At 37.7% G+C, this 22,491-nt stretch overlaps 1 protein-coding gene across 1 annotated transcript in view; it reads left to right on the forward strand.

Annotated features, from left to right (window-relative positions):
• LOC6569440 (innexin shaking-B) overlaps nt 1-22,491 on the forward strand; it is a 60,296-nt gene that overhangs the window by 5,483 nt on the left and 32,322 nt on the right. Inside the window, exon 2 of the mRNA XM_043216214.1 lies at nt 19,071-19,227. Within this exon, the coding sequence (XP_043072149.1) occupies nt 19,071-19,227 (157 nt within the window). The remainder of the gene's footprint in view (nt 1-19,070; nt 19,228-22,491) is intronic.

Consider the following 22,491-nt stretch of genomic DNA (forward strand, 5'->3'; position numbering starts at 1 on the left):
GCAGACGAATGGAGACAAGTGGAGACGCGTCTCGACTATCGTCGCGCGTTTATTTGCGCAATTAATCAATTTAGCTGGCTCTGTTTGTGGAATAAGTGATAAAGATTTATCACTCATCCACTTAGCTAGCTCTTGCGCCAGCACAACCATTAGCATCCACCATCAGAGCGCCCTTTCGCCCAGTCTGCACTCGTCTAAAATTGTGGTTTGCTTGAGCTTTAAGTGCGCATTAAAGTTCACGGCAACACTCGACATTCATTGAACCCAGAGCTTTGACTTTTGCATCTCAACGCACACGAAAGGCATTTGAAATGGAGTTTCAGTGCAGGTTCGAGTTGGAAACGACCTGGGGCTCAGTATTTACATTTGACTGAATTAAGAGAAACCGCGCAATAAATTAAATCTGCAATCGTGTTTCACTTGAATAACTTACATATTTAATAGATTGCCTCGTAGTCGGAAATTGATTTTTATTTTTATTGCTTCGATTTGCTTTTTATGCATTTTTGATTAAAAATAAAGTAACAAATTATTCGAATTTAAAATAGCTGGAAGGAATCCTTGCCACACTGCTTCGAAGCTTACGTCTTGTGAAACCATTTCTATACGAACATCATTTGCAAAATTATATATATTTTTTTGTTGGTTATTTATCTTAATCGTAACTAATCAATTTAAAAAAATCATTCAAATCCTTACTACAGTTCATTGAAGTTTATGCTTAATGTACAACGAATTGTTTTCCAAAACTATTTTCAAAATTCTATGCGAACAACATTTATTTATCCAATCAAATACAGTTTCAGGCGTATTGTAACTTAAACTTAATTGAATGACAATTTTTACTAAATAATTTAGTATTAAAATGATTATTTAATAATTAGTATCTTTGAATTAATTTGAAAAGAAGAGATTTGAGAGATATTTCTATTGATTCGTCTTACTATTGCGATTACTTGAATATGATTATTATATTATTAAAATTATTATTATTACCAATACATATAGATAGCATATATTTGTTATATGTTGTCAGTTGCAAGGTTTCAACAAAACTGCTTTAAACGCTTAACTTTTATATCTGGCGTTAACTTTAAGGGCCTCACTCACTCTGCCTCCTCGCATTTTCGTCTTTTAACGTGTTCTGATTTTTGTATATTACGCAACGGCCTGGCTTATAGCCTGCTGTGGGTGGTGTCGATGGGTGATGTGGGTGGCTTGTGGTGGCACAGTCGGGTCGATTGTATGCACAGTGTGTGCACTGTGTGTGGGTGTGTGTGTGTGTGTTTCAGCTCTGGCGGTCAATGCACTCAGAGCATAGGCAAAACTGCATAGCAGCGAGTGAAATCAAAAGGAAAAGACTGCAAAGCCGGCGCGACAACCAATCCGCTACCCTCGGCAAGCCCCTCCACTTCATTCACCCACGGGTCCGCAGATACGGATGTTAAGCTAGGGCCCGGCCGATGTCGATGTTTTCGTTTTAAGGCGCGACATTTTGGCATTTTGGCTTGTCAACGCCGATGCCAACTTTTTGGGCGGCACTTATTAAAAATGGTGGCCCGCGGTACGTTGCACATTTTCTTAGGTGCAAAAAGTTGCACTTGGCTGATGGCCAAAAAATCCATTCAGGCTGGTGAGTGGTGATGATGGTGTGGGTGGGGGTGGTGCGTGGGCGGTTTGACTGATTGAGTGGTGGTTGCTCATGCTCCACCTCCAGCAACGTTGCTGTTAAGTGAAGTGTAGGCGCATGAAACGAAACACGCGAAACTTGTCGGTGCAATGTAATAAATTTTGCAGAATGTCCGAGCCCACAATAACGAATGGCTTACCCACTGCACATGGATAGCCACCACCAGTACATGGGTCACTGTGTATGTGTGTGCATGTGTGTTGGGATATGTTTGTGTGTACCCACATACACTCAAACAATTTCATTTGGAGAATATTTGGTTAGTCAGGTTACTTTTTTTACTGCTGCCTTAAAGACGCTTACAACTTTTGATGCATGCTTAAAATACCTGCCTTTAAATCCAATAAGAATATAAATATATACAATTTAAGTAACTTATTTTCAATAATATCACTATTTATTGACTATTATCATTATATCAGCGCAGTTTTGACTTTTTGCACTTTTGCAAGTGTCAACCAGCAAACATAAATTTACACACGCACACACACAGACAATGTTTGACAAGCTTTGAGTCCTTTCTGTTGCCCATTTTTGCCGCGGCTTTCATTTTTTTGTTTTCCAGAGCAAAAATTTTAAATATTTCGAAACTGTGGCTAACTTACTTTTCACTTTATTTTGTAATAGTATTAGATGGGTGATGGGCAAGAATGGAAGGGGTAAAATCGGCTGCCAAACAATTTGTTAATTGTATTTCATATGCATGGACACACTTCACAGATTTTATTAGATTTCAGTTGGGATTTCAACTGTGATGCTCTCTCTTTCTGTGTGTGTACTTGTGTGTGTGTGATCCTAGCCTGCAGCTTGCTGCGCTTCTTTTAGTATTTGCCTAACAAATTGAAAGGCAAATGAAATGAGCTTAAATATGCGTACAATGTAAATAGAATCGAGCAACTTTGCCGTGGGGCAGCAGCTGGCAAAAGTGTTTTGCATAGTTCATAAAATGGAATCCGCTCTCTGCGTCTTTTCCTCTCATTCTCTCTATCATTCTGTATTCTCGTCTTAACTTTTATTGAGATATTGGCCCGTTCATGGTAGCAGCTAGTGTTTCCATTCCGCTTATCGCTAAATGCCAATCAGCAACGCAAATTTGACACAAGCCACACAAATCGACAAAAGAAATATGCAAGACCGTCCGAATTGGAGATATCCTGATTGCAAGCGTTACTTATCTATCAGATATTGTAATCCTCTGGTGTATTCAAACCAAAACTTAAATTCAAATCAAATAGGAATTGATATTGATCGGTTAAGTTTTGTTCAAATTATGCCAATGGAGAATTTTTTTGGGGTGCAAAATTTGGAGCAAAAATCGTGTTGGCAAAATGAAACGCAGTATTATTTCAGAGGTAAAGCCCTCACATTGCCTGTGAAATTCGTTTCAGATTGGAAATGCATGACAATTCTTGAAAAATGTTTGCAAAATTTGCGCAACTGCAAATATTTTGCTTGCTGCCTTAATTAACTGTAAAGCTGGCTTTAAGCTACAACTGACTCCCAATGCTTTTTCTATGCAAATTTGGCTCTTCTGCAACTCCTTTTCTCAAACATACATTTTCATCTACGTGTGCAAATAATTTGCAAAACAAACGCGTGTAGCTGCGCTTAAAGTGCTCTAAGGGGGGGTTGAGAGAGAGAGAGGGAGAGAGAGAGAGAGAGAGAGAGAGAGAGAGAGTAAAAAAGAAAGTAAGCACGAGGCAAAAAAAACAAAAAAAAAACAAACAAAAGTACATAGAAGTTGAGAAGTGTATGTAAAAAAGAAAGGAAATATGACTGCAAATATTTTCTTATGCTTGTATGACATGTAAGCATGTGAATACACACACACACACACACACACACACACACGCACACACACACATGCACACACGCACATACACGCAGCCTCACATACATTTGTATACATATAAATATATATACATATATCTTCGTGGCGCAATGCGCTGCAGTTGTCGACGCAACTCTGAAGACAAATACGTACGGTCGAGGGTCGCACTGAAAGTTATTGTGTATATCACATTAAGCTCAAAACTTAATAAAAAAATTAAGTAAAAGTATCATCAGTATTATTTCAATTAAAAATGCATACTCAAGAGCAATTGAATGATTACACCTGAAATAGAATATAGACTAAGGAATTTGATTTGAATGATAAGTATTTGAATAAATATGTCTTCAGGATGTGGATTCAGATCATGATATTCTATGAATAGCAATGTGAAATGAACATGTTGAATTGAAAGATGGTCAGAGAGTCGCGTCATGATATTTCATTTGTTATATAAGTGGAACAAAAACCTACTAATATATTTCTTGACTAGCATTATTATTGTCCTAAGAACCTTGTTATCGAATTTTTAAAAAATTATCTTCCTGATCTTATATTTGACTGTGCCTCTTCGGTGAATGTCGTATGTCCATATTAGCTTGAGTATGCTCTTGTATAAGAGTTGCTTGTTTCTCATTTTCAGCTTTGATTGTCTACCCAGAGCCAGAGCATTGTTTCGAACGTCATCTGTAATTAAAGTAAGGGCACAAGTAAACAAATATAAATAAATATATATGCATATATGAATTCCAAGTGATTATACAACCCTCTTGCGGCCAACAGACAACAGAGTGCTTCAATTTGCTAGATCGCTGCGAACTTTTCAAATATTAATAACAAAAGAATTTAAACTTTCAATGAAGACAACGCGCACTGCCTCAATTTGCATGTCTTTGCATGTCTATGCATGTCTTTGCCTGTGTTGCTCTTGTAATTATCTCTCCCTGCCCCTTACTCAGTGTACGTTTGGTATCTGCAGGCGTGTATCTACATACTTACATATGTATGTGTCTAAACACACACATCCGTGTAAATATATATATTTACATATATATATATACTGGGTCTGTGCAGGAAAGTGGCTGCTGCTAGTGACTCCTGAGTCACTGCCAACTGACTACTGAAATGACAATCAGCAGCGACTTGCCAGCTAACGACTGTCAGACACACATACTCACACACATCCATTTGCACATGTGTACTTGCAGTTAGTCCTTAGCATAAACCAAAGTCTGCAAGCCTTGCACTTCATTTCCATAGTTGAAATAGCAGCTGCCGGCTAAAATCCCAAAGAAGAACACAGACTGGCTTTAAATCTGCAAAACGGAGTTTTTGGCCATATATAATCACATTAAATTGGCCAAGATATATTTTGGATATAATTCGTTTTTTTTTTTGGGATAATCGATTGAAACAATATGTTAAAGTCGAATGCGAAATGTGCCTTGTACCATCTTCAACAGTAATAATGAAATTAAGTATACGCCAGGGATACATTTCATGAATGTTGTATTTTTGATTGCTCTCATTTATGCAAACTTTATTTTCTTCAAAACAATCTGCATAAATTGTGACAAAGTTGTGGCCAGAGTTGTCAAATTAATTGAACGCCGAACCCATTGCTAATGAAATAAACATTCATGTGTGATTTGAGTTCCCAAACTTGCTGGCTTTCCATCATTTCAATATGATGGGTGCGTAACTCGAGTCACTTGGGGCGTATGCGTTATATGTCCAGCAATAAATCATGAAGCAAACACATGCAAATAGTCACGAACGTTTCTCCATACACACTAGCAGTTGGTGTCAATTAAAGTGTTAACCAACGATTACAGAATTTACCACATATTTTGTATACGCAAGATGGGCCAAAGAATATCCAGCTACGTCTCAAGTCTCACCGGATATTTGAAAATAGATTATACAAGTACTTTGGTTGATGTTTGCCTGATGGCTTTTGGGTGGAATTAAATACCAAATAGTGATATTGTGTGCAAAACTCTTGTTAATCAATATATGCTCTTCACAAATTCAATTAGCATATGCCTGGCCACACCCCAACACCAACCCCAACACTAACTTTAACACCAACCGAAACCATTAACCCAATAAATTACACATTTCTGTGCATAATGTGCTGTTTGATTCAGCTTTTTTGTTGCATACTTCATAAGTATTTAAGTCGTTGAGTAGCAATAGGAACACCCATACCATTTAGCGGAAAGGATCTCCACCTGAGCCTGTTGTCCAGCCAGGTGCAAGTCTCGACTCAGCTCAGCTCCGGTTAGGTCTGCCGCCAACCGGCCGGCCGACTGGCCGGCCGGGCAAAGTGTAATTAAATATCCATTTAGTGTACATTACGTTTCCTTTTGCCAACAAACGTTGCCCAGAGACTTGCAGCTGAGTTGGGTAGACGCATTACGAAACGTCCTTCACTCTGCGCTGCTCTGCTCTGCTGTGGTGTGTTGTTGCCGAGCAAACAGGCTGGAAACCCCTTAAGACCGAGTAAAGTACCGAATGCAGCCAGAAGTTCCCAAGTTGGGCCAGTGTGGGCAAAGGAGCTCGAAACGCGAGAAGTTTAAAGAGCTGAGCTGCTTCTGTCTAAATTAATTTAAAAGTTCGTTCACTTGAAAAACCATCAGTGATACTTAACGCTAGCTACTTCATTCTCTTACCTACATTCAGCCAAAATCGATATCCGAAGCATTTTCTAAAATAATATTTAGACATACTATTTATTTTCAAGAAATAAATATTTCCACAGCATGCGAATGAAAATTCTTCTGTAAAAAGAAACAAAATATGAGCATACAATAAATTCAGGCGCATATATGTGTTGCATATATTATTTCAAGTGTACTTACATAAGAATTTGTACTATGCTCATCTGGTTGGCTCCTACACGACTCATCGTCCATTTGCGGGCGCTTGAGAGCTGCCCGCGGAAAACTGGAGCATTGCACGTCGCTTCACAAGACCCGTCCCCTACTGCAATAACGAAGGGACAACGGGAGCAGTGAACGAGGGGCTGAGGAAACGGCTATGCTCCCCGGCGCGCACTCGTTTATTAAAGATTATGCTTATAATGACGACGACAATGACGACAAGCAGCTGAATGCGCTCTCGTATACACATTGTACTTCAGCGAGACCAGAACAACCCAAGCAGCCCAAGCAACCCAAGCAACCCATCATCCCATTCCATTCGTGATGTTGATGATGCTATTTTCCGAAAATCTTCTTCTTCGTCATCCTTTAAGTGTGCGTGTGTGCCTGTGTGTGCCTGAGTGTCCCTGTGTGTGACTGTGTGTGCGTGTTGCTGGCTCTTTCTTTCTAGCTATCTTTTACATGCCATGCTTTATTTTATTTTATTTCATGGCTCTTTGTGCCGTTCGTTTCATATTTTACTTTTTTCTCTTTCCCTTTTTTTTTTTGCTTCATTCCCTCTTTTGAGCCATTAAAGTTTGTTTTTGCTTTTGTTTATCATCACTAGACCTGAACCATATTTGCCTTCGTTTTCGTGCTAAGGTGCGGGGCAATAGTAGCAGCAGGGCTGGCAGTTGTGTGGTAGATGGACAAGTGAAAAGGGCAAGAGAGAAGGCAGAAGGGGCAACACGCGAACATGTGATGTGATTTGTGTAGCAATTTTCCTACTCTTCTTATGGCACTCGAAACGACACGTTGTGGTGCTTGCGCCATTTTGGTGGCTTGCAGATTTTCCCATTCCCCATTACGTACGGCCTGCAAAGAGCAATCAAAGTGTGCACACAACTTCATTAAATTGATGTTCCCTTCAAACTTGAGTTGGCGAATATGTTTCATTCAGATCTCGATATATAACATTTCTATGCTGAGATCTTTTCAATAATCTATATTAATCCAATCTTATCCTTTTTATAGAAATATCTTTTGTATATATATTATTATAATATTGGCGTTAAGCTTGTAATGCATTCTATATTCTTGATCATTATTATTTAAAATGGATATCAAGAAAACATGGGTACCACCGCCTCTGATACAATATAAAATGAATGGGGAATATTCAGTTCACTCGTATAACAGAGAGCATATCAATTAAATTTGTTGAGCGTAATCATTTTTTATATAACTGCGTTAACCGTTTTTTCTTCTTATACTGTATTTTTTAAACTCAGAATTAATTTTAAACTTTAAGCGAGGCGTTATAGTTCGCTTGATATAATAAACGAGCTTATGGGTCAGCTTAAAACTTGTGCTACTCTCACCATTGTGAATCGCTGTGTGGAACGTTTGAGAGAGACGCCTCCTTTGGCTCCCTTGGCTCACTTGGCTCCCTTGGCTCCCTTGGCCCTTTTTGGCAGCTGGCTGGTGGCACATTATAATCGGCCAGCTTACGTTTCGACCAACTGTGTCTCAATCGCTCATGCCAGAATCCAGTCCATGCCAACTTGACTCTACTCGACTCGTCTCTGGCTCGGGCCCTTCGCTCTGTTGCTACGCTCTGTGGCTGCGGCTCAACCCATTCTCTGTGTACATATTACTCGTAGTTTGCATTGTTTCTCTACTCTGTTTCATTTCTATGTCATTTCCGTCGCCTTTAGCGGCCTCTGCTTCTGATTCTGCTGCTGTTGCTTCTGGCATTTTACAGCTAATTTCAACGAGAAAAATTTTTGGATCGTGAGATTAGGCGGTGACAAGGGGGCCAAGTTTGTATTTTGTGGGAAGGAAGAGAGTGGAGAAGAGTTGGCACGGGGAAGGGCACTACAACCATAAGTCATCTAACCGCTTGGCTGTGCGACGCTTATGCAAATTTGTGCCAGCTGACAAATGGGGCAGTATTTGCACAATGCCGACAACGCAACAGGGAGATGCAGTAAGGAGGGGGGAGAGGAGAAGGAGGCAGTGGTGTGTGTCAGGGTGTTAACCAGTGGGTTGCAGATGAGCACTAACCACTCACAGCTGAATACTGAGCAGTGAGTTTTTTTTATTGCTTTCTTTTTTATATGATCAAAATATGAAGCGATCAGCTTGATTTCAGAATGGACAAAATTGGAGTTTAGGATTATCCATAGGAATGATGTGAACAGCGTCTAAAGTGCCATCTGCATCCTCTCAGCGATGCAACTAATGTGATGAAGCACCGATATGAATCCTGTAATGACCTAGACAATGATTGCGTCTTGTTATAATCAAAACAAAAAACCGACTTCTCTTTCACAGACATGCCAATTAAAATTTGAGATATGTGTTGACATTTAACACTGATATTATTTGTCTCGAAAAAACCGTTGGTTTCGACCAATGCAGTATGTACGTAAATTTGCCTGCTGGCCTGCCTAAGCTGGTAACGAGAACCTATTTTAAAAATTTGCAGTTTTTAACTAGTCTCTGAGATCTGTTGAAATATATATTCGGTTCGGATATTCATCCATTCTTAATGGAATAATTACGGCGAAGATATGATATCCTTGCTTAGCTCAGTTCACCTGCTGAAACTTCATAATTTATAAATAAAAAAATTAATGCCGATCGAGTTCTTTAATATATTTCGTCTGGAAAGTTCTCTCGTCTCTTTTTCGTCAACTTTTGTATTGCACTGTAAAAGTAGCATATCGTAAAATTAAGGTTAGCGATAGGTCAATTTTAACTGAGGTCTACAGTCAACTTCTGAAAGTATGAAACGAAAGAGGGGGAGGGGCTTTTTATCCGCCGTTGCGTCTGCACTATATAAATGATAAACGCTACCATGCCTTACTGGAACCACATCTGATTCCTGGGGAATCACGTCCACGCTAATTTAGAGAAGCGCTTGGGCGTGTCTATATAAATGATATTTCTGTCCTCTTTTTTTTTGTGCTGCTGCAGCGTTTTTTCGTTGGCTGTTCGCTTAACCCGACATGATTATGATAAAATGGACATTAAAAAAATATTTAATGTTGCCTTTTGTGATTTTGGCATGTAAATCTTAATATTTTCAACTAGTCACTAGCAACGCTGACAACAAGGGGTGGTGGGGAAGGTGTGGGTGGAAAAGACTGACAATGAGGAGGAGGAGCAGAAGGAGAAGGAGGAGGAATACCCTTAAAGGCAGGCGACTAGTTTGCCTTAAAGTGAGAAATCAATAAAGTTGTGTGAGTGTATGTGTGTGTGTGCAATCATTATTACTCATTATTATGTAATATAGTGTGGCGCATAATTCAAACTTGTTCACATCCATACACGCACACACACACAATCGTTCGTACGTGTCGCACACACAGCAGCCTGAGAGCTCTTATCAACATGCTGCAAGCCACACACAGATGAAGTCTTTGCTTTTAATTTTTCCGTTTTTTTCTGCTGCTGCTGCTGCTGCTGCTGCTGCTATCAACAACAGGACTTAGAGCGTTGCGCACTCGCATACAGCGAGAGAGCGAGACAGAGATAGTGAGAGTGAGAGAGAGATAGAGTGATATAGTGACAGAGAGAGAGAGAGAGAGAGAGAGAGAGAGAGAGAGAGAGAGAGAGAGAGAGAGAGAGAGAGAGAGAGAGAGAGAGAGAAGTACGCATACACACATAAAATTATTTTCTTCATATAATAAGTGTAATAACTTTCATGTGTCGCCCATGCGAAATGTGGCACGAGGCTCTGTGCAAGTACTTGCGAGGGCGAAACGAACAATTAGAAATTAATTAGACAATTTATGCCCAATGTAATTAATAAGCTTCAACTGATAACTACTATATTTTATTATTTTGTTATTATTGCTATTTATTTATTTTTCTAATTAAATTCCAAGTCCTTGACAGTTGGACCATTAAACAGCTTAAGCTTAGCATCATTTGGTTTATTTTCGTACTTTAATTTCGAAACAGCGATTTGTATAAGCCGTCAAAATAAAAGTTGTGTAATTCGAGGTATGTTTAATGAGAAAGATAATCAGATATTTTTAATATATTAGTTTAGTTCAAGCTAAAAAATTCGCAGCAACCCTCGCTCTCTCTGTCATTCACTTTTAACTGTCTCCCTTACTCCTCATGTGTGTGTTTGTGTGTGCGAGTGTAGCACTTAAATGGAATTGAGTGTGAGTAAAGAGAAGGGAGTGAGGAGTGCGTTGTCCTCATTTGGGACTTTGCGCAAAAATCAAGCAAAAGACAATAAAAATCGTTGTTGCTGTAGCGTAGTCAGTAGTCAGTTTGCGAGTGTGTGTGTGTGTGTGTGTGTGTGTGTGGGTGTGAGTGCTTACATAAAGCTTCATAGGTATTTAAGCATGTTACTGAAATATATACTAAGAAACAGCCAAAAAGTCAACTCAAAAGTCAACCTCAGCAAAGCAATTGTTCCGTTTCGTTGAGGGCAGCCGCTGAAGCATGCAATTGTGGACGAGGACAGTAGCAGCAGAAACAGCAGCAGTAGCAGCAGGGTCAGTGGACAGTGACTGAGAGTTAGCCTGGTCCAATTACCAACAATAGCAATGTCAAGCTGGACTGTAAAGGATGTGAATGTCAAAATCAAATGCTCAAAAAAGGGGTCAGGGGCAGGGGAGGGGGGAGCAAAATAAAAAGGAAATGCAATAATCGTGTTTCCCTTTTGTTAATGCTTTTGCTTTTGCTTAGCCAATTCTGTTCTACTCGGGCCAATATGCGAAATCAAGACGAGCTGAAAAAACCCCTCGTTGTCAACTGGTTGTCTATCTGCTCTTTAAATAAATAGTTATTGCTTGGTTAAACTAAATTGAATATAACTGATATTAAATGATCATTGCATAGCTCTGTTAAATCTTATCTATTTATATAAGCACAACTAGCTTAAACATTGTCCAGTTTGGAAGTTTCATGTTTGCATAAGAAACTCTTTAGGTATCGAATAATTGTCGTCCTCAGATTAGTTTTTATTCGCTCATTTCCGTTCTCCATAAACCCGTCTCTCATTCATTCACTATGCTCTTATACTCGGAATAATCGCGTATTCAAATGCGAGTCAAATAATAGCCTTTGCTATTTCCACTAATTATTTTGGCATTGGCATTTTGTCAGTCAGCCAGTCATGCAATTTAAGTGCCTCAGTCGTTCACTGGGGCAATGTATAATTTAAGTGAAGGGGCTGGTGCAGGGCTGGGGTATTTCAGCAATTATTGTTCATGTAAATAATCGCACAATGAACGACAACATTGCGATTTTCGGTGAAATGTGAACATTGAACTAATTGTTCTTCTCCATTCAGTGATTTATTCGCCTTGTTAGAACTGGTAATTACACCTCTACAACGAGAAACCAATACTGCAAATTTCAGACTTTTTTTTTGTGGGATACAAACTAGAAGAAGGTCGGGACGAATCAGTAGCATGTATTTGTATACCCTGTGCGTACTTTTAAATAATGACAATTTCGAAATTCCTACATTAACATTCTTAACATTTCGCGATTTCATTATGGTTTGAATGGCAAAATTACTTCGTGATTTGAGTAAAACAGTTCTTACTTATATATTTTTGCGCAATTGATAAGAAAAAAACTGAATTAAAAATGTTTATTTTATTTAAGAAAAAAAAACACTTATCTTCTTGAAATTATTTGTGACACTGAGATTCCTATTCTTTTCATTCTATCGTTTAGAAATTCGATATTCGGGCCAAATTTCTATTATTAGCAACTTATTTTACGAATTTTGAATGTACGCAATGTTATACCTTATGGGAAAATGTACAATTTCATACAATACAATTTTATATTCTGTAAGCATTCGAGAACATAAGAAATTTTAATCGTGGAATCAGGCTTTATAGTTAGTAGTTAGAGAATATATCCTAGTGTTAAGCTGCCTCAATTGTGTCTTTTAACCTTTTTCAATTCCATGGCTGTTTTCAAATGCCCAGTTTCATATTCGCACGCAGTCTTGCATTCACAAAAGCAGTCCTTTCTCTCTTTCTTGCGCCTATTATACGCTTGCAAGTCTGAAACCTCATACAAAATAATATAATCATTTTAGAGCAATTTGTTGTCCACTGTTGGCCTTACTTGCCATCCGACCGTCGTCTCCTTGACTTCCTACTGTCTTTTGATTTGGTTGTGTGTTTTAACGGCCATTAATACATCTCTCTCTCTCTCTCTCTCTCTCTCTCTCTCTCTCTCTCTCTCTATTTGTGTGTGTCTGTGCAACTGAAAAATTCTCTCGATCCAAGCATCGTGCATGTTTTATCCTTTGGGCAATTATCAGTGGTAGCAACTGACTCGCGGGTGCAGCACATTGAAATGGTCGTGTCGTCTCTCTAAATTGTGTTTCTTTTTTGTCTTTGTGTATGTGGGCGTGTGTGTGATGTAATTACAATAAGTGGTTACATAAGTAGCAGCCTCTGACAATGAAAGTCAGATTTTTTGCGAGGAGCAGTCGAAAGCTTAGTTAATAACTTCCATATTCCAAATATTCCAAATTGGTTAAGTTTATATAGAAATAAAAGTGTTGAAAATCCATGTTGAAGTTTGCCATGAGATTATCAATTAATTGCTGTAGTTTCCGGGATTATGTCATTATGTCTCATTGCGTTGGACTTGCAACTGAATTTTTAAGAAGTGCTTGGGCTCTTAGATAATCCCATAATCCTTGAACTTTTGAAAGTACATGGATCATCAATGATTTTTATTGATTTTTTGATCTTTCACATTGGATTTTGTGATTTATATGATATGCTTAAGAATTTTATATTCTCTCAGACAGGGTTTCACTAGTGATATTATTATGATTTATGCTGTTACATATATATATGTTATAATAGCCTAAATTATGATACCATTTGATTGAAACCCCAAATGAACCGTTCATTAACACAGCAAATATTAATATCAATTTATTTCTTTCCATTATATTTTAATATGTTTTGTGAGGAAAACATCCTTGAAATTCAGGAATTAGAATTGTGAATGCCTTTTCGTCTTCAGGGATTCCGCTTGTGGTTAAACTCCTCAGAGCCATCTGCCTTCAATTATATTTTAGTTTCTGGCATCTTGTGAAACGCTACTTGAGATATATGATACTGAAATATTGTTTTCTGGATATTTCTGACTTCTCGAATTTGGATCAGTGTGGTCTCCAGGATTGAGCCGCACTTTGCTTTTTTTGATTATTATACATTACATTATTATTGTTGAAAATATGTAATATATCAATACAACATTTTGATAACCTATTACTAATTTTAATAACAGGGATATCGATACTGCGCTACCTCTATGTATAAGAAAAATATTGAAAAGACTTTCTTCTTTGTCTGACAGCACTAAGCAAAAAGTTGATTACAAACCAGAGAGAATACTTTGATACGAAACGTAATACCAACTAATAACTTAATATGATAGCTTCGGTATCAAAGTATACAAAATCTGTGGACCGGCAACCCACGGCAGCCTCGGGTCTTGAAAGCGCGTCTCAAAACTTAGCAAGTCATATTTTTGCGACATATTCTCTAATATAACTTTGACACAAATCCCAACAAATATATTAGGTTATGTTTTTGGTTTTCTGATTATGGTGACGCTGACGAACTACTCAAACGAGCATTCAAATCAAACAATATCCTTTTTATGTTCATTTACTATTCCGTGCTTCCGTTGTGTGTTTATTTAATCTAACCGAATAATTGAAAGAAAGAAAGCATAAGCATAAGCAAAAAGCAGAGCAAAATAAAAAAGAGCCCAAGCATAAATTATAAATGGCCGCAGAATCCAAAGGCAACAGCAAATATATTCCCAATCTTCTGTTGCACGCCGATGATCACAAGACCTACAAGCGTATGCGGCAGGGGTGGTTTAGCCAAATGCTACGAGATAATCGCTGTGGAGACAAACGATGTTTTCACCTGTAAAATAGTGTCAAAGAAGCTGTTAAGGCGCAACTAAAAAGAAAAGACTGCCCACGAAATAGCCATTCATCGCAGCCTAAATCATTCAAACATTGTCAAGTTACACAGCTTCTTTGAGAATGTGCAAAACATTTATATTGTGCTTGAGCTGTGCAAGAAACTCTCCATGAATGAGTTGCGCATGCGACAGAAAAGTATTACGGAGTTCGAGACCCGCTATTACATATGCCAGATAATACAGTGTGCGAAGTATCTGCATGACAATCACATCATTCATCGCGATCTTAAGTTGGGCAACCTGTTTCTCAACGACATGTTGCACGTGAAAATCGGTGACTTTGTCCTGGCAACGCGTATCGAATACGACGGTGAACGCAAGAAGGCACTGTGCGTCACTCCCAACTATATAGCACCAGAGATTCTGACCAAGAAGGGTCACGCCATTGAGGTGGACATCTGGTCGATTGGCTGCGTTATGTATGCGTTCGTGCCTGACGATGCCCCGCGCATCAACTTCAATGATACCATCGAGGATCCATATCAACGCAAGCCGGTGACGGAAATCAACGGCCTGAGGGATGATATCCGTTTGGAGTCTACTTTGGTGAAGAATTATTTACATGATGGCATTACGACCTCGGCACAAATGTATCGCCACAACGATGGCTATCAGGGTGACGAGAACACCGATCCAGCTGCCCAGTCGCTCTTCTGGATATTGAAGTGGGCCTATCAGCTGTGTGATGAGCGCATCGGATGTTCAATGACACCACAAAGCTAATACTGCTGCCACATCAAATTAATGTGCATATCATCGACATGGAGGGCAAACAACTTACAAAATTTCGACGGAGTACTGCAAATCTCTCGGTAAAGAGATGAAGGTATTATCTTTCTTTAAGCGCTATATGACTGAGCATCTGGTCAAGGCAGGAGCCAACAATGTAACCGTCGAAAGCGATCAGATTTCCTGGTTTCGTACAACTTGTTCTGTTGTCATGCACTTCCACCGTCGATCCAATGACGACGCCCAGGGAACTCTTTACTATGCACTTTTTTTCCTTCCCTCAAATTATTTCGAATTTTATTTGCTGTTTGAATGAACTCGATTTTAAAGATTCGTTTTGGTTTTCGCTTGGATCTATTTATGTTTATTAACATGTCAACTGCAAAAAGTTGGGCATCCAATCTTACACATTTATAAATAAGCTCGAATGTTTTTAAATACACAAACATAGACTTGATAAATGAATAAATAAAAATGATCGCTTAATATATTTATCCATACACAGTAGATGTATAAAAAATAAACCTACTATAACCTTACTCATCTGTAGAGCTGTAGGTCAAACGCTTGATAAAATGTGGCAGATCCAAATAAATTAAATACGTCCACATAAATCCACATATATTTGTTCTTTATTCGAAAGTACGTGCTCTCATCGCATTTTCTGCAAGTAAAACAATTTTCATCCATTCAATTTCCGCTGTTCTCGGCATTATCAAAGAGGATTATCACGTTTCCACTAAATTTATTTAATATCATATTATCAACATAATCCTTGAAAAGTGCTCGAAACTCTTAAATTAAAAAAACCAAATGTATTTAGTATTTTTTTTCTATTGCACTAAACTATTTAATTTGAAGCAATTAACCCTATTTTTATAAGTCACGAACACAAACACACTTACTAGAGGCTATAATTATATAGCTTATAAGACTAGCTGGAGGGAATACAGTAAATTAGAGATTCACGTGTCACTTATGCTTAATTCGGTTGCATGTAAGTGGGTTAATTGTGTTGTCTCAGTCCACAAATACCCAGAAAATCACGAACTTTGGCCCAGCAAATATGATTGCAACTTTATTACGCCAGGTGCCAGCATCACAGCAGTTGAGGGTGCCACTCCAGTCTTGAGGCAGCGTTAAATCTATTGACTTGGATTGCCACAATATGAACAGAAACTTGAAAGAAAATCCGCGCTGGCAAATGACTGAACTGGAAGACCAAAAAAATGCAAATTTTCTCCGACCACAAAAAGAAGGAAAAAAATGAAAGAAAAAACATTATGGACATTTCTTGGCATGCTTTGAATTTATTTTTGTTAGGGGCGTCTCTCTTCGCGGCACACCAATGCGCTCTGCATTGTTTTTATTTTTTTTATAACATTTTTTTTTAATCACTTGACCTTTTGTGCGCCGCGCGATTTTAATTTATTATTTCGTTCGCAACCGCACTCACAAGTTTTTCTTATTTATTTTTTGTTTCCCGATTTGTTTTGTAATTTTTTCTTCATTTTGGGGCGACAAGCGTAACAAAAATGTTTAACTGTAAGAAGAAAAACAAGAAAAAAACAGAAAATCTTGAAATTGACTTTGTTCCAGTAGGACACCGCGAGTATTCCTGTTGTATTGTAGTATTGTGGTTGTTGTTGTTACCTTTTTACAAACTGTCGCCTTTTTGAGTTGCTGCTGACAGCGTGCAAATCAAGATAAATGTTTTCATTCCTCTTTACGTTATTTGGGTTTGTGCTTGTATTTATATTCGTATTTGTATTTGGTTGCCGTACTTGCTGCTACTGCTGTTGTGGGTAGTGGTTAGAATGCCAGCATATTTAATTTGAAAAATAATTTTATTTAAAGATTGAAATCTGCAAACGACAACTGCTAACAGCAATCAGCAAACAGATACAGCAAACCAAACCACTGCGACTGGCTTAATTATCTTATTTCGTTTCGATTTGGACATGATGTGAAATATTTGCAAAAAGAGCATCGTCTTATCGATACTTTAACTTAGAATTTACTTGCGCTACTTCAATGCCAAATACTTATTCAGGTACCAATAGCTTGATAGTTTAGATTCTATGAATAAGTGGTTGAAACTTCAATCGCATTATTAAACAACATGCATATGATTTAAAAATAAAAACAAATCGTTTTATATTTATTAACTCTAGATAAGGCACAGTTAACTTAACAATATTATTATAACCAGCAATATAACACTGTGGAGTTAAGAAATAAAAATCATTTTGAATATATGATATTTTCCCATGGGCTACACATAAAGTTAAATTAATCGTGTAACTAATCCACATAAAATTATTGAAAATATCACACTGTGGTTGGGTCCAAGGTGACTCCTTATCCGGGTATCCCTTCATGCTCGGTTAGTTCAACACTTTCTTACAGACAGACATAATCAGTACGCCATACCATACCATTAAGACAAAGTCAACTACTTAACAGGCTTCTTCCTTTTAGCCCTCGACACACTTTCAGTTAGTCTTTCTGCCTCTTTTGGGCTGTTGAAAAGCGTAACTCTTAGTCGGGCACTTGACTAATGATGCCAGATTAATTTATAAAATTACGCATTGATGTGCATGAGCTTGGTTGCTGCTGAGCGTTTCGTGAATTCAAAATATTTTTCTCACTGAACCTTCGTATTAGACTCGAATTTATGGAATGGCATTGCATAAACGTTACATGTGTATTGCGTGGTTGCGTGACTGTGTGCCCGAGATGGTGGTGGTGGTTTGGGTAGCTTTGCGTAAATTTGTTGGCCCCACTCACGATGGCTACTAACCGACAGAGTTCTAACTGCTCTGCTTGGTTTGTTAGTCACGGCTTAAAAGCTTAGCGAGTAAAACTCAAATTATGCGCTTCAAGCTACCAAACTCTTTGTGTGTGTGTGTGTGAGAGAGTTTGTGCTTGAGGATGTGCGTGTGTGAGCGTGCGGTTCCTGTTGCTTAGAGCAATTAAACGATAAGCGTAATCTACGGCGTCAATTTGCCAATTGACGCTGTCACAAGTGCGTGAAGGCGTCAGCGCGGCATTTCTATTAGCCAGCGATTTCATGCTCACACCCAGCACCCGACAATCAACAAACGACACACGACAACACAATTGGCATAGACGTTTTCTGGCCTATACACTTGAGCAAAAAGGCTTCGCTAAATTCAGCTGAAGCCTACATAGAAATTGTACGGTTTTGTAGACCTTTTTGTGGATCTTGCAAGATAAGCGCGACATAAACATTGGTCGTTTAAAGGCAGTCTTTGGCAATTGAGGGTTAGTATTAAAATCTGGATGGACTTAAGTAATTTTAGAATTTGGTGTCTAAGTGCAAGTAACCAAGCACTTAATTGAAAAACATTTGTCATTAACCTGCTGTAAACCTGATCTAGTATTATAAGTATGGATTTTCGCAATTTAGCAAAAAAAAAAAATTATTCAAATAAGAATTTTGGTTTATGTGCTAACATTTTGTGCTTGACTTACGTACAGAAATCTGATATTTTCTTAGTGTATCCTCTTAACTGTGCGTGCATGTGTATGTGTGTGCTTGGCCTTTGCGCATATTTCATGAACTTGAGAACGAGCACAAACACATAAACAAACACAAAAACACAGAGCGAGTTAACGGGGCTGTACGTGACCGAGGGGTTGGGGGAGGAAGGGGATGGATGCTGAGTGCGGCCAATTAGCACAAAGGCATTTGACTAAGTACACAAAAGTGTTTCCGTTTACCACCACGTCAAGTGACAATTAGCTAGGCCGCAGTTGGCCCCTGATTCGGTTTACATTTTTAAGTGTCCTCGAGGCTGTCCACGACATACATGCATTTATACATATACATGTATGTACACACATATGTGTCTCTACTTTTTAATCTTTGTACATGTGTAACATTCAGATTGTCTGACGGTGTTTTTTGGTCTCTTTGCAGCGTTTTATCGCGTAAACTAAAACCACATTTGGTCGCCGACACCGTTAAGCAGTATATAAGTCGGGCACAACGAACAGCGAAAAAGGGTTCTCAAGAGCAACAAAATATGGAGTTTTTACGAGGCGTTTATGCGTTTATGCAAGTGAGTAGATCATCGGTAAGTGTCAACTGTTTCCATTTTAACAACTGTACTAATCCATATCAACTTGCTCTATTTTCATTCCGGCATATTTTGGTTCTTGTGTTACCATAAATACTATTTTACTCAAAACTAAATGTTGATTCGATTTCCATTCGATTCGAACCCAAACTCAAATCGAAACGCAAAACAATCTAAAAAAAAAACAATATACAATAAATAATAATAATTATGTAACTACTATCTGCTACTATCTTACTTATTACTACTTCTACTTCTTTTGTAAACGTAAAAAAAAAACTACAACTAAAAACAAAAAAATACAATACAAAAATAATTGTTTACGTCAATGTATATTACACTACATGACAACTCCATGTCTCTGACTTACCATCCATGTAATTTTAACTAAAACATAACAAAACAACAACAAATAATGATAAAAACAAAAAATATATCATCGTCAATTGAAAAATCATCCGACCCTGAGCGATCCACAACAACAACAACGAGAAATCAAATATAACATATTAGAATCAATAATTTCTCTGATCCAACGAAGGGAATAGGGACAAAAGTAACAGAAGAAAACTACAAACATAACAAATCAATAAAGACATATTCTCTTTAATTTTTTTTTTAAATTTCTGTTATCAATTATATTAGGCATTTATAATATACATATGTTATGCAAAATAGCGTAAATTACAAATAATAACACCAACCAAGAAGATCATTTAATATGAATATGAATTTAAATATCAATATAATAAATTAATCAAATTATAAACGAACCACCTTCAAGCAGAAGCTGAGCTACAACTTGCATGTCTTCCATACGTTACCATCTTTCAAGTTAATTGTCCCATCGATTTTCAACTCATCAACTTCATAGCAAGATGATCTCTTGTATGCCTCTGATCATCCAAAACATTGCCAGATGTGATTACAAATAGCGAGCGAGTGAGCGTGCGGATTAAAGCATTGAAACAAATTTTGAAAAATAATTACAAATAAATATATATAACTCAAAAATAGCTTTAACATAGACTTCGTCGTTGTTCTGTTTGAACAATGCAAGAGACAAGAAAAATTAACAAAAAAAATATTTGTATGCTTCACAAAAGGATTTAAATAAATGGCAGTGAAAACGACAAAAATGTAACAAAGGACAGACATAAAAACTAGAGAATGAATGAAACGACCGTCAAGCATAGAAAATAAGCATAATACAAAATGACACATATAAAAAAACAGAAAAATGCGTGTTGAGCAACAACAACAACAATTGCATACAAAAAGTATGGCCTAAAAGAGGGCCACCGTCTTTATAGACGACCACTTGCCCATTGCCCATTTTGCCCATTGTCCATTGTCCATTGTCCATAACCATAGTCCATCTAATAACCATTGTCCATTCGCCATCCCATTCAAATTCAGATTCAGGCAACCATGGTCATTTTTCTCTCTCTTTCTATATATATATATATGTATACATATATATATGTATATAATATATATATAATATATAAATATGTATTTTTTCTTTATGTCTCTTGTTTAATACTCAAACACAATCACACAAACAGAGAAACAAACACTTAGATGTCCTCTCTCTCTCTTTTATTTTTACAAATATAAACACAAATACAAAATCAAGTATACGACTTAAACCTATTTGTCTAGATTTGTGTTCTACTCATAATTGTTGTTGTTACCTCTCGACTTATTAATTGGCTGTATATTAAATGTCCGCAATTATCTGAATAATTATAATAGTTTCAATATTTTTGTTACTATTATTGTCTGTAATTATTAAAAAAAAAAAACAATAAACCAAAAATTGCCAAATTTGTATTATAGATTTAAAATTATCCTTTGTGTTTTCCTATGCCTTTTATCTGCGTTAACGTCTAAGTCTATGTGTGTGTATATGTGTACATGTATGTGTGTGTTTGTTGTTCAGCACATAGGCTTATGATTTATAAAAACACACACTTGGACAACAATACGTATACGGATAGTGGGGGGCACAAAATGCTTTCGACCCATGAAACCCAAAACCCAATTAAATCGAATTGCAGCACAGACAAATGTTTTAAATATGCAAATATACTTTGTATTATTCTCAAATTAATATTAAAAAAAAAACAAATAAATTTAACAATGATAACAACAACTATTACCATTGGTAATATGAAGGTCGACTACAGCAACGTCAGCGGCAGTGGCTACGAAGCGACTCTTAGCCTGGTTAACGATGCGAATGCGACAGCTGTATCAACGACGCCGATGACGACGCGCGATGCGGAAGCAACAAGCTTAAATGCAACAACAACTGCAACAGATACTGCAACTGCAACTGTAACAGTAAGTGAGACAAGAGAGCGACGCACACAGCCGTCAGCTGGAGTCGCTGTAGAAGAAGCAGAAGAAGAAGAGAAAGTAGCAGGAGCAGCATTGAGTGAAGAAGAAAAAGAAGAAACAAAAGCTGCCCTGAGTTCAGGTTTAAGACTGGCCAACAAGTCAGCAAGAGGTGCGCTCAAGCCAGAGAGCCAAAGTCAGAGCCAAAGTCAGAGCCAAAACCAGACCCAGAGCCAGAGTCAGAGACGACTGTACCAGAGAGAGAAACTGCATCTGAATCTGAAGATGAAGCCAGCGATTGCCACAAGGACAAGGACAGACAGTTGAGAGTGCAGCGAATTGTGGGCAGATGCTGCCAAAGGACTGCAAAAGCAAAACCAAGAAAATGAGAAGCAAATGATAAGAGAATAAACAATGATCAATGATCAACTGTGATAACTCGTATGTACTATGTGTATATAGGCCATATATATACTAATTGTATAACACTTATTAACTACATGAACTACTGCAATGATCGTGACGTAACGCAACGTAACGCAAAGTAACGTAACGTAACGCAACGCAACGAGACGCGACGGGAGAAACGCGTAAACTGATACACAGGGCAACTAACATAGTGGCCTTAGCTTGTGCGACTGAATCAAAATCGAGATCAAAAATCGATAGACGATAATTCTGATAACCGATAGCCGTAAATCAATAATCAAATAATGCATCATCGATAACATCGATAACTGAGAAACATAATCAAATTCATCAGCGTGTAGTCAAAATAACCGAAATTTATCGAAGAAATCAATCAAAATAAAGAACAACTGCATACTGCAGTTAACAGTTCAATTAACAGTAACGTTAACAGCAGCAGCAACAGCAACATTTACATTTCCATTAACAGAAAGAGTAACAGTAAAAGTA

This window comes from Drosophila grimshawi, unplaced genomic scaffold (genome assembly GCF_018153295.1).
Source record: "Drosophila grimshawi isolate 15287-2541.00 unplaced genomic scaffold, ASM1815329v1 contig_848, whole genome shotgun sequence".
NCBI lineage: Eukaryota > Metazoa > Arthropoda > Insecta > Diptera > Drosophilidae > Drosophila > Drosophila grimshawi.